The 12,699-nt window shown below is 35.7% G+C and overlaps 1 protein-coding gene across 31 annotated transcripts in view; it reads right to left on the bottom strand.

Annotated features, from left to right (window-relative positions):
• NRXN1 (neurexin 1) overlaps nt 1–12,699 on the bottom strand; it is a 693,385-nt gene that overhangs the window by 603,987 nt on the left and 76,699 nt on the right. For 18 of the 31 annotated variants that reach the window (XM_074536869.1, XM_074536872.1, XM_074536888.1 and 15 more), the window contains exons 3-5: nt 10,685–10,702; nt 6,047–6,076; nt 5,222–5,233 (exon numbers count right to left, since the gene is read on the bottom strand). The exons of 6 other annotated variants lie outside the window; for them this stretch is intronic. In XM_074536869.1, the coding sequence (XP_074392970.1) occupies nt 5,222–5,233; nt 6,047–6,076; nt 10,685–10,702 (60 nt within the window). The remainder of the gene's footprint in view (nt 1–5,221; nt 5,234–6,046; nt 6,077–10,684; nt 10,703–12,699) is intronic. 7 more of the 31 variants (XM_074536873.1, XM_074536883.1, XM_074536887.1 and 4 more) reach the window with 3 other exon arrangements.

Below are 12,699 nucleotides of genomic sequence, written 5' to 3'. Positions count from 1 at the left end.
AATCCATAGGAAGTCTATGAAAAACACACACACGTTACGTGATCCTTTTGAGTGCCATCAGAATGATTCAGAACACGGTGAATTCTTTATTTTCATGGTGGTAAGGCACTAGAACTCTTGGTGTGAATTGGACATTACCATGTGGTGATTTTATTTTAAAAATAAGTATGTTCCCCTTTCTTCAGAAAGTTTTTTTTATATTTGTGACAGGTCCTTGCAATTTCTTTTCATACTGCTGATGAGGAATCAGCCATCTCAGATAGAATTTCAAGTGTGTGGGTCACAAGGAAGAATTTGCATTTCTATTCCTGATGTTGGTTGGTTTCTTCTGAGCCATGTGCTTCAGATAGAAAACTTCTTCAGCAGCCATCTTCTGCTGCATTTTTTGTCTCCTTGGGGACCTTTTACTGATCATAATTCAACATAAATTTGAATTTTCAGCTTCAAATGCCAATATTCCAGGGTTGCAGGGTATCACCCACTGAAGTGCAAGAAAATTATTTGCTTCAATGCATCAAAATAAACATTTAGTGTAGAGTTCATTATGATATTCAACCAAAATTTGAACATATTGACCATATAAATATAAGGATAGTACAAATATTTATTGGAACATATATTTGTAGGCATGGGGGTATGAGTTTCACACAAAAACTTACTTATCATAGTTCTGGTGAACAGCAGCCTTTATTTAACTATACTGATGAGTTTCTTTAGAAAAAAAGAAGTCATTATAGAAGAGATATATGATGTAGCTTCTGCTCTTTGCAGTACTTTGAGGAACTTTATATATAAATTTCATAAATTTATTTTAAAAATCGTAATACTTATTAAAATGATGGTAGTTTTAAAGAGAATATTTTTTTAATTCTTATGCTGATATTTTTGTAAATTTTCCAAGACTTTCAAAATGTTTGGGACTTGTGGAGGTTAAATTTTTAAACCTTGTTGATTTGTTCCTTTTTATCAATAGAAGCAACTGCAAGATTGAGTGGGGAAGTTCAAGTTATCCATTCTTCTCCTGTAATGTCACCTAGAAACAATTTCAGTTCCCCTACCCTGGCAACCCCATTGTGTGCCAAACCCCCAAATTACCTCACTTTACTTCTAGCAGGGAGTCTTTCCAGCCAGCTGCTATCACCTAGGATATATAACTATGTGAACAAGTGCAGGGAGTCAGGAATGCCCTCCGTCCACGTTTTGTGCTTGCCAGGCAAAAGCCATGAAACGGAGTCCATGTCAACAGGGCACTGAGCCAAAAATAAGGAGCTGAGCTCGAGTCCAGGGCTGTGCCAAAGAATTTACAGGGTTTCTGGACTGCTGGGGGCTTGGACCAGGGAAGGATGGGCTATGGATGTCTCTCATGTCCACCCTGAAGAGCACACACAGCAGCAGATGAGGAGGGGACAGGCGTTTCAATGAGAGTGCAAGGAGCCAAGACCATCTTGGTTCTTCAAAACCAGAGCAAAAATCAAAGTCATTCCAGTAGGATGAACTTGTGGTTGCAGGAAGGTTAACGACCAAATTCCAGACAGTTTCCAGAAATTACTGTCACAATGTGAAATTTGTGTTGCATGATGTAAGCATCACATAATTACTTAGCTATAACATGCCACTTTTATGCTCATGACTGTTTAAGAATTTCTATAAATTGCTCTTATTTTTCAATGCTCTATTTCCCTAGCTATCAAATGAGTTGTGTGATTGATAATTAAAAAATTAGTGGTGTCACTTTGGTGTTACAGGTATTGTGCAGTAGGATGTGCAAGAAAAAAGTTCGCCTCCTTTGTCAAGGATGTTGACACATACATAAATTGCCATTCTGAAGCCTTTCTTCAGCATTTATACACAGTAAAGCAAATACCAGCACTTCAAAAGCCTGCAATCTAATACAATAAATTGCAGTTGTACTATCAATTTTTTGGTAGAAACACTTATTGCTCAGCTAGCCAACATTTAAAAGTTTTTACGAACCTGAGTGACTCATGTATAATTTAAAGCTGCACATAATCACTAAAATAATAGAACAGGAGTATGAACATAGTATTTAGGTACAGTATGAGTAATATATATAGTCAAAAGTATGATAATTACATAAAAAAACTATAGGTAAAAATATGAATAGGCTTAAGAGAACTGCAGTATAAAAACAAAGTATTACATGTCACTCTTACAGTTTGTGAATTATAAAGTCCTTTCATTGTTCACCAAAAGAATATGAAATAGAGAACATGAAAAAGAGAGGATGAGATTTTTTTTTAAATAAAGAAATGGAGTGTTTTGCATTAGTTGCCATATAAATTTAGTCTTATTACTATTCAACACAAAATAATCCTGCATGACTTAGACGAGGTAAGGCCTATAGGTGGAAATGGTTTTATTAGACAACCTCCAATAGTTGGAAAGAGCAGAGGAAATTTGTTTGGGCACAAATTTTTTGGGGGCAAACAAATCTGCCTATTATGAACAGCAGATTTCAGGTCTGCTTCGAATTTAAGCAATCCTTAAATCTGCTTGAATAATTGCTCTGAATTGAATAATTGCTCTGAGTAGCATTTTCAAGTGGGCAAGTAAAAACATCAACACCATTTACAAACCTTACCTTGCCTATGACTTTTCACCATCAGAGCTGTGACAACGCTGCTGCTAAAATTCTATACAGGTCAGTTATTTCCAGGGGATGAAAATGGAATTCCTAAATGTTTCTGAATATATGGTGCTTGTCAGAAAATAAACAAATGCCAATAGAAATAAAAGATTGCAGATCTTCCTAGAATTAGGCATAGCATCTACAAGGAGTAATTTGTGGGGAGATTATCCAGGATATTCCAATTTAGATTTACAACTAAATGTTAAACATCAGGGGCATTTTGAGATAGTACTGAGCTTAGTACTGTCCATTTGGAGAGGCTGCCACATTTCTCCTTCCTCTGTCAACACCAGGTCCTTATCTTGTTAACACCCTGTCCTAATTATGAAGATACATTGATTTGATTTTTTCTTTTTCTCCTTTTCCAGTATCCCAAAGAATATTTACACAATTAAAGGAGATGGTGATACTTCAGCCATTTATACTCTTCAGGACAAATTACATTGTAAAGCTTCTTAAAAGTGTTTTATTGCTTATATTTCCAAAATATGATTAATTCATCATATAATCACCCATAATTTTACAATTACTGCCCTTGCATACCTCTCAAGAAATGGAACTTATAACAAAGGAGTTTCCTCTTTTTTCCCTTCATTCCTTTCCATCACCCTCATAATTTTTTATACTGTCATGTGTTACAAATGTGTGTTATCAGAACTGTTTCAAGGCCACAGGTTTCAATAGCTGATATTAGTAAAGTTTCAGGACAGTCAACAAAATGAGGCTGTTTTTTCCTGGTTCAGGATATGGCTCAACATTGGGGGATATTTTCTGTTACAAGCAGCTGGAGTTGGCACACATATAAACCCTCTCCATCAGTTTGAACAAATATACAACCTTATATGTGCAGAAGTATTGTGATTCTCAAAATATAGTAATGATTATTTCCATTTTAACTGAATAAATCTAATAAAAAACCAAAATATGAAAGGTAAAATGTAGTCAAATGATTAGATGATTGGTGACTGATGTTTAAATTATGTTACATGGCACATTACTGAAAATTAAATGTAGCTAATATATACAGGTAAGTTTTTTAAAACATAGTTGCTAAACATTTAAAAAATATAAAAGTCTAAATGTTGCAAAACACTAGAAGAATTTATGTTTTGCTAAAAATCTGCTCTTCATATCAGCTACTATTGATAATAAATATTCATAATATTTATATTTTACTCCTTACAAAAAACCCTTTGGTGCCATATACACTACATAATTTATTCTGTGTACAGAAAAATCTAGAAAAGTAATTGTGCATTATTAAAAAAAAATTATCTATAGTGTCAAGGTTCAGTTAATAAAAAATGTAATTTTAAGGTAGCTGCAGCTAGGATATCTACTGATTAGGAATAAGATAGTAATAATAAGTAATGCGGAAATCACACATACTATGTACTGCTAAGAAACAAAAGGATCAGTCATATAGCAAACAAAATAAAATTATCTGATAAAACAGAGAAATGAGCAGATTGTTTTTCATACTTGCTTAAAACTTTCCCTAAGTAAGAAGACTTAGAGCTCCAGAGCACACACAAATTGTCTCCCACCTATACAGGTACAGAGTCTTTCCAGGGGGGCTGATATGAGGAGGAAAGGGACACTACAGATTTGTATTTACAGACTTTGCATTACATGAACCTCCTAGGTATGGAAACACTAAATCAGCCAAGACACCAACAAACCTGGTAGTTTGTTTCTAGTCAGGAAAGTATGAACATGCAGACTGGATTTTTGCTTTATACAAAGAATAGGCAACCCTGGCAAATGGCTAAGATGAATAGAACTGTATAATTCATCATATGTAACAGGGATTAAATGGCTTTTAATCACCACCTTCTTATCATAAAAATATATTTACACAGTGCCTGTGAACAAGTGTCCTTGTAGCAAAACCTGATGTTTATTTATACAGGAAAAAATTCTTGCACTGTTTCCTCTGGGAGAAGGGAAGCAAACACAGCTGTCATTCTTTACATAAAGAAACAAAAAGGATAAAAAAAAAATCTGAAAGAAACCCACAACTTCTCTTTGGCTTTTTTTCTTCCTCATTCCTTTGTCCAATTCTTATCTCAGATACACTCCAAGTGATTAATATGAAAGGAAACTCTCAGGGCAAAGACTTGCTAAAGTTAGTGCTGTTCCCATGTAAAAGGTACATCAAGCTGTGGACTGACCCTGCACAGTTTATCTCCAGAGAGTCTCTACTGAACAACATCACACTTCTTTTTTTTCTTTTTTCTGTGTCTGGTGGTTTAGACTGCAGCTCTTTGAGAAGAGAAAAAGGCATACCTCAAAATGTGGCTGTTACTTCATCATGAACACTTCCTAGAGCTGCAGCCTCTTTTATCACTGCCAAAGCTTCACATCCCTCACAACACCAGGAAACAAACTTAGAAAATGGTCAGCCTGTACTTTAGGATAATTATCCTTACCTTGATATCCATGTAATATTTACTTTAAGAATATACCTACCTCATGTTATCAGCGCAAAAATTTTACATTCACTTGCATTATTTATACATACATTAAAGTATACTGATGGCATTAAAAATAAAGAAAATCATGTAATACCTTTACTTTTACCTATGGATTTGGTGAAATGGTTCCATGAAGAAAGCATTTCCAGACAAAAAGAGAATAAAGAAGAGGAGAGAAACAACAGTAAGAGTCATGAGTACATGTAAATGCAATAGTATCTGAACATGAAGAGACAAAGTCTAAGGTAAGTGTCTGAAGACAAATGGAGATGCAATCAGTGTCATATTAGGGATTTAGTTTATTTCTTCCCAATCATGTACATGCAGAGAAACACAAAAATAATCCATGCTTAGATAAGAAAGACTGTCACAAAGGTAACATGGACAATGGTTAGGAGGAAAAAATCAGTGGTTTTGTTAGGTAGCAAAACTGTACTCTCAGCATTCCAGAAGCCAGGAGCAGGTGCTTTCTGCACATTTCCAATCAGCCATGCATTAATGCAAATGGACTCTTCAATGTGTACAATGTTACAAGAGGAGCATCTTCTTTCAGGGGCTATCTGAAGAGTGGTCTGGCACTTTGTTTATCTTTAATAGGATCACCCATAATTGTATCTTCTGATCAATATACAGAATTTTTGTAATCACTTCCTTATTTCTCTCACCTCTTTTTAGTTATTGTTTTGCAAGAGGGGGAGTTGAGGAGGCAGGAGGACAAAAGCTTACGGAGCAAACAAAACAAAAGAACCAAAACAACCAAAAAACAAAACAAGAAAAAAATGTGACTAAAACCATGTGTCTCTTTGCAGCCAAAGACAGCTTTCAAGCATTTGCCCATCGGTTGCAGTGATGGATTCAAAGCAGCTACAGAACAAGAAGAAACAATGAAAGCAGAGTGGAAAAGGAACAGAGCCCATACCTTGGTCGCCCATCATCAGGTGCGCCAGACCTTGAAGGGAAACAAGAGCACAGTCAGCAATGAACAAGGGAGCACGGGAAGGTGGTGTAGTCACACTGACAAAAATGTTTTGTGACAGGCATCTGTTTCCTATAAGATGTCTGTATCACAGAGGGAAATCAAAGAGCATTTTTCAACCACTGGTTGGAATGCTTTGGGCTACGAGTAACAGAACTGCAATTCAAACACTGGGTGCTGTTTTATTGTGTATTTTTTTTTTTTCTGTGCAGTATTTGCATTGACAGAAAATAATAAAATGCTTTCAAATTCAACCAATTCCTTTAATAATCCGTCTGTCTTTATCATATTTTGGTTATATTGCTTTGAACACTTTGCTGAGAGGACTTCCTGTCCTCTACATGTGAAATGATGCTTAAACCCTGGAGAAGTTTAAACCTGAAAAATGGGCTGGGTCTGATCTTTTTCCCCTCATAAAAATGAGCATTTCAGGTAATTAAATAAAATTTATTCATCACATTGAAATGATAATGCAAAGAATGTCTCCTTATTTGTGTGAAATATGACAGTAGAATGAATTTGTTCCAGAGAAGGCAAATTATTACATATGCAATATAAAATACATAGCAATAAAGAAAATTTAAGTGACAGCTTCTGCAACTACTTCCTCAATCTGTGAGAAATAGATTTTGCTTTATACTTATATTGTGAGATGAAATCCCATCACACCAGAATAGGTCTAGTGACATTTCAAAGCAGATGTCCATAATGATAATCACTCATCCAGAGCCAAATTTTGTTACTCTTCAAGGAAAAATATTCATCTTTTTTAATCATGATAATAAAATGATACTTAAATCTCATTGAATATAATGTGATGTTGGGAGAATATTTTTCTTATATATATGAAGGGTTTTCATTTTTTATGTCTGATTTAAAAAACAGACTTATTCTTGTTGAATTTAGCTGGTTTAGGATCCATTTCAGGAGTTATTGGTTGTTCATGTGTAAAATGTGCTCCTCTTCTCAAAAAAGCCATATATTATTTTCTTAATTGCAATTAATTGAAATTAATTCACACAAAGAAGGTGAGCAATAAAATATCCTTCTCTTTATTGGACAGCAGACTTCCTAGAGAGAGAGTTTCTGTGATTTCTAATTCACAAAGAAAATTAGGTGCACAAATGACTCACGCTACTTGGGGGTAGTTCAAAGCAGATACTCCAGACTGCAATCAGTCTAAATGATTCTTCTCTTATCAGTTCCAAATCTCAAGTGATGTTCCAAGTAGTCTAACAATGGTTTTGTTGAATTATTGCTTTTTAATGTCACTTGTTTTAGATGTGTAGTTAAACTGAAGGGCCTGATGTGCCTGATCTCTTGTGCAATAAATTCTGTTTCCAAATACAGAGCTCTGCAGCTGGTGGGATTACCTGGGGCTCACAGCAATGTAAATGAAAGCTGACTGTGATCCTGAAGGGGTGCCTGCATCAGCACTGCTTGGGAAGCATCACACAGCTGAACTGGCAGTCTGCAGCTTGTGAAAGAGAATAGAAATGTTTTCATGGGTGTTCTTTCTCTGTAAGTGTTGCTGCAAGAGAGGCTTGCTGAATACACTGAGCATAAAGACCAGGTGATATTATTTAATTCATTCTCTTAGTGCTGGGTGTCCTTCCCTGGATCTCCTGCCACGTGGCCTTTGGAAGTGTCAGTCTCTTCTGGTGATTGATTAATTTGTCTTTGGGTTTTAGCTTTTGGTTGGCAACTATGGCAAGAAATCTCAGATTTTTGACTTGACCCTAATTGACCCCTTTGTATTTGATAAAGAAAAATTGAAACCAGTTGAACATTGCAACATCTTTTTCTTTAATGAAACTATGACTTTTCAGCCACTACTTTATGTGAGATCTTTCAAAAAAATCACTGTGCAGTCTCCCAGGAGAATGCAATAAAGCAGATCTTTTACTATCTCACATTTACATATGAACTTCTTAGCTATATGAACCTAAACAAAAGTCTAGCTTCAGATTATCACTGCTTGATAGTGATCACTATTTTTGTTAAAATGATATGTGAAATTGGTCAGTTGCAAATAGATGAGACTTACATAATTTGAAGAAAAAATGTAAATAGCAGAAGTACCATCATAAAAACTGCTTGAATTTTAAGAGTCACTTGCAGTGTTGTTCAATGAAAAAATGCAGCCAAGTGAATGTAAAAGGCATACACTGCTCAAACCAAACATCTACCAATTAAAAAATTCAGTACTAATGCTCAAGACACTTTATTTTGTTTCACTCTTTGTGTTACTTTATTTGCAAGCAGTAAGGTCATTTTTATTCCCTTGCTAAAGGCACATGATGATACTTACCTTATTTTATATTTTTGCAAACTATGGGTGAAGGCTATTGAAGAGTGAAGCATTACTAGTACTGTACCTGTTCATTCCACAGAGGGGTTTAAAATGATACAGCTAAATCTGCCATGGGAGGAATCACTGCTAGATTTTCAATATGAAAGTCTGCTTTTAACAAACCTGGGAACTTTTATCCTTAAGGTAGCCACATATAGACCTCCCATACATTGAAAATACTCATTTGTGCACCATTACTTCAACATCTTTGTGAATTAGGAATTCAAGATTTAGAAGGAATCCCTCATGTGTGATCCACTCCAACTCTCTCCTGAACTTGGCTCTCAGAGGAGAGGGTTAAGGAGCACAGGGATAGTGGAAGAGGATATGAAGGTAGGATACCATAGTTTGGTGTGTGAGTTCCATGCAGAACACAGGCCAAAACAAATTTAAATGTGATAAACCTGCAGGGAAGGTATTAAATGTAGTCCAAATTCAGTAAAATGAAAAAACAACAGCCTTTTTTACCAGAAGTACATACAAATTTGAATATTACATATTTCTGTTTGCTTATGTCGCCTAATTTACAGAGATGCTCAGATATCACAGAGATCAAAGATGAAAAAAATTAGCTCAGATTTCAAGTTGTGCTTTGGATACACAATTCTATGCTTCCATTTTTACATATTCATGCTTTGTAACTTTAATGTATGCATGAGTATCCAGACCTGTGTTAGAATAAATTTAAGGTTGCAGTTTTAAGAATTAGGTTCAGGTAAAGTCTGGATTAACAGTTATCCAGGTTTTATCTTCTACTGCTGTGCATAAATGAATATGTGAAATGCAATTGAACCTCCTTATCTAGTTATACTGAACCTAATTCAAATTTTGAGACTCATGTTGACACCAGTTAGAGTTTTATGCACAGATCAAATACAAGATTAGGCAGTTATTTCTAGGCTTTTATGTTTTTCAGCTAGAATTTCTATTCCAGTGTTGCTGAATACATTTTTATCTCACACTGAAAATGAAATTTTATTGACGTATACGAGCATGACAGTGCCCACAAGTAAAGCACCAGAATTATTTGAATTTTCCTTCTCCTTGGGAAAACATATACATTAATAAAATTGCAGAGCACCATCTATGTGCTAAATCTGAGCACCTGCCTTCACCCTTGAATACAGCAGCACAGAGAGATGAAGAATCAGCACTTCAAGGCTTGAGAAAATCACCCCTGAACAGGCAGTGGCTCACAGTGAGTTTAAACCTGAATGAACTCAGGCCCCAGAGTGGCTCACATGAGCATACCAGGTCAGAGTCATGCCAGGACAGTTACTTTGCATATGAGTTAATTTACAAACTCCTTGCTTTTGAAATAGCTTTTAAAATATCGGAATGAAATCAAATGAAAGCAATTTTTTTTTTTTTTCAGTTTGGATAGGTAAACTAATTTTTTCAAATAGAAAACCTTTATCCAGTATGCAAAGATTCACGCCAGAGAGATTTTAAAGACATTTGTACATAAAAAAGCACCTATACTTTTTAGCTTATAAGCAAAAAAGACTTTATAGCTATCATATATTTGCATGTTTCACCAGCTAATAGACTTACTTACCAATATTCAGGATAGATGGCATTGTGCCTTAGTTTCCACTGCCCTATGCCATACTTTCTTTAAAGGGACTTAATTACATACCAACTTAATTATTAAAATCACATGCTGCTTCTTTCACAGTGTCTCAAAGGCAAGTGCATTATGCTGAAAAGTTAGATAGAAAACCTCTTTTCCTAAAGCTTTGTGCTGTAAAGGATATTAGAGTAAGCAAGGTTTGTGGTATTAAAGAGAAAAGCGCTTTCCATTTTCCTAAGCAATTAAGAGACAGGAATTTAACATGCATTGCTATTTCATTGGGAGGGTTTAGGCTCCACATCGATGGGATAGTTTCTTGAAGTGTTTTTCATACAGAACATGAGAAGAAATCAGTCCTGCAAATCTCCAGAGAGGTTTTGGATATGGTATCAGTCACATGAGTACAAATCCTGTTGTTTCAGTGGAGATATTCTGGAATTACAGCAATAAGGCCAAGGAGCTTTGCTTGTGTTCTGTATGAAAAAATAAATCACATCTATTCGATACACTTGTATGCCTTTATGCAGGGGAAAATACAACTTACCGTACTGAATGATATGTGAACTTTTTATAACATTAAGCAGAAGGAAAAGAAAACCCCACTGAACAGAGGGGAAAAACAAGAGCTTAGGAAAATAAGGTAGAAAGCACCCACCTTCCACATAGTTGTCTTCTGTAAGCACATAACAGGGAAGGAGAGAAAAGGAAAACATTCATTAAGCAGCATGCAGACTGGAACTTGCCATTGCATGTCTTACTCATGCAAGGCATCAAACACAACATGCAAGTGCTCCATTGCTACAATCCAGAGGGAAAAACGAAAGCACCAGGGAAGCAGTGTTTCCTCTACTTAACAAAATGTATGTGATATGAAACAAAATACTCTTTGCCAAAGTGCAAATATTGTATAGGATTTAGTGCAGCTCTTTGTACATGCAACTGTTATTATTGTTACTTATTAATCAGAGGGTCTTCTTGTAAGACTTTTGTAACTGTATGTTTTAAAACCACCAGTTATTTGTGATAGGGATTCTAAATTCATTTGGTACTACTTTCCCATTCTGAATTTTCCTGGATGATGAAGTAGATGACTTTAAACTTCAGATAAGTTAAATTCTTGAATGTGCTATGAAGATGTAACCACAGGCAGCATAGCTGATCCTATAGTCATTAGAAAGGCACTCTGGTCATTGGGTAAAATCTCCAAATCCAGCAGGGAAAAAGTGGAACTTAAACTGGGTGGAACGAGTCAGAACTGTTGCATTATGTCCTACAGAATTGGTCAGCATCAGAAACTTGCACATTGCAAAAAAATCAATCCATTCTCTGCCTGGTACAGTCAGTAAAGGCCACAGCAGTGCCAAGGATGGGTTCTGCCCCCCAGTTACAGAGCATTTTGCCAAAGGCTGCTATCAACAAGAAACAACATTTACCATTGTTTATACCCAACCCAACATCAATATGGGGCACAGGAAAGAAGGTTCTCCCAAAGCTTACAAAGCAAAAGGGGGCTAAAAATGAGTCTCAGTTAATAAAGTGGACAGAATTGAAAGCTGAGAAACAGGCTCAGTGTCCTAAAACTCATTTTGGTGCCTATAGTCCTCAGCTACTCCACTGGGAAGGTGACTTTGAAGGAGTATTTCTCTGAGCATGACTGAGGAGGGGAATAGGAAAGAGAAAATGGGAAAGGTAAAATAACAAAGGAAAACCATCACAGAAGTCAAGGAGATGGATGCTGTTGAGGCAACAAAGAGATGGGGAAGGCTGACAGCACAGCAGTCTGACTGCCTGGGAGATCTCCTGCTGCTGTTTATGCCATCTCCACCAGCTCTTCCTGGGGAGGGAGCACGCAGAACCCAGTGAAAACTGAAGGCCAGTTCTGCCATTATTGGTCATTTCTCATGGACTCATCCCATAGGAATAATGCCTTAAACTAATATTGATATATTGTAACCAAAAAACAAATAACAAAACAAGTTACACAGAACTGGGCTTAATGATTTTTTTTTAAGCACAGTGATTTCCTCCCAGAATGTGTCTCTTATCATAGTGAAAAGCCTTTATAAGTTAATGCAGAAAGCAATGAAAAAGGTCATCAAAACTCAACAGTATTCCAACAAATAATTTGAAAAATTTACCACTTTAAAAATAATAACTGCTATAAATGATGAATAATAAGGGTTTAAAGGTTTAATTATACAGTTGGATATTATAATTTGTCTTTTCCATTCAGACACTCTATAACAAGAAATAGAATAAAATTCACTGAGATGATGAAGAACACCCACTTTCACAAGACAAAGATATTATGTTCTATATACAATGTAAATAGTGATATTTGGATATGATATTTGTGCTAAAAATGTGCTATTTGGAGTGGCTCTTAGCAAAACTTTTCTGGAAGAACCTTCTACCTTTAACTGCATGCAGTAATTTCCTTTCTCTAAGTAAAAAAAACAACACCCAAACTCAATGAAAAATAAATTAGTTATTTCAATTGTTGTTTAACTTCAGGCTCTTTCATCTAATTCTGGTTATCATAGTGTTTGTATATTGCAATACCAGCATTGCCATGGCATTCTTTCTGGTGGCCACGTTTAGTTTAACAAGATGTTTTAAAACCAGCCTATGAACTCAGCTGACAGCTGAGTTCAGTTCCTCATGATGTGA

The sequence above is a fragment of the Zonotrichia albicollis genome, chromosome 3 (assembly GCF_047830755.1).
Source record: "Zonotrichia albicollis isolate bZonAlb1 chromosome 3, bZonAlb1.hap1, whole genome shotgun sequence".
NCBI lineage: Eukaryota > Metazoa > Chordata > Aves > Passeriformes > Passerellidae > Zonotrichia > Zonotrichia albicollis.
This window is presented reverse-complemented; position numbering and strand designations above follow the sequence as displayed.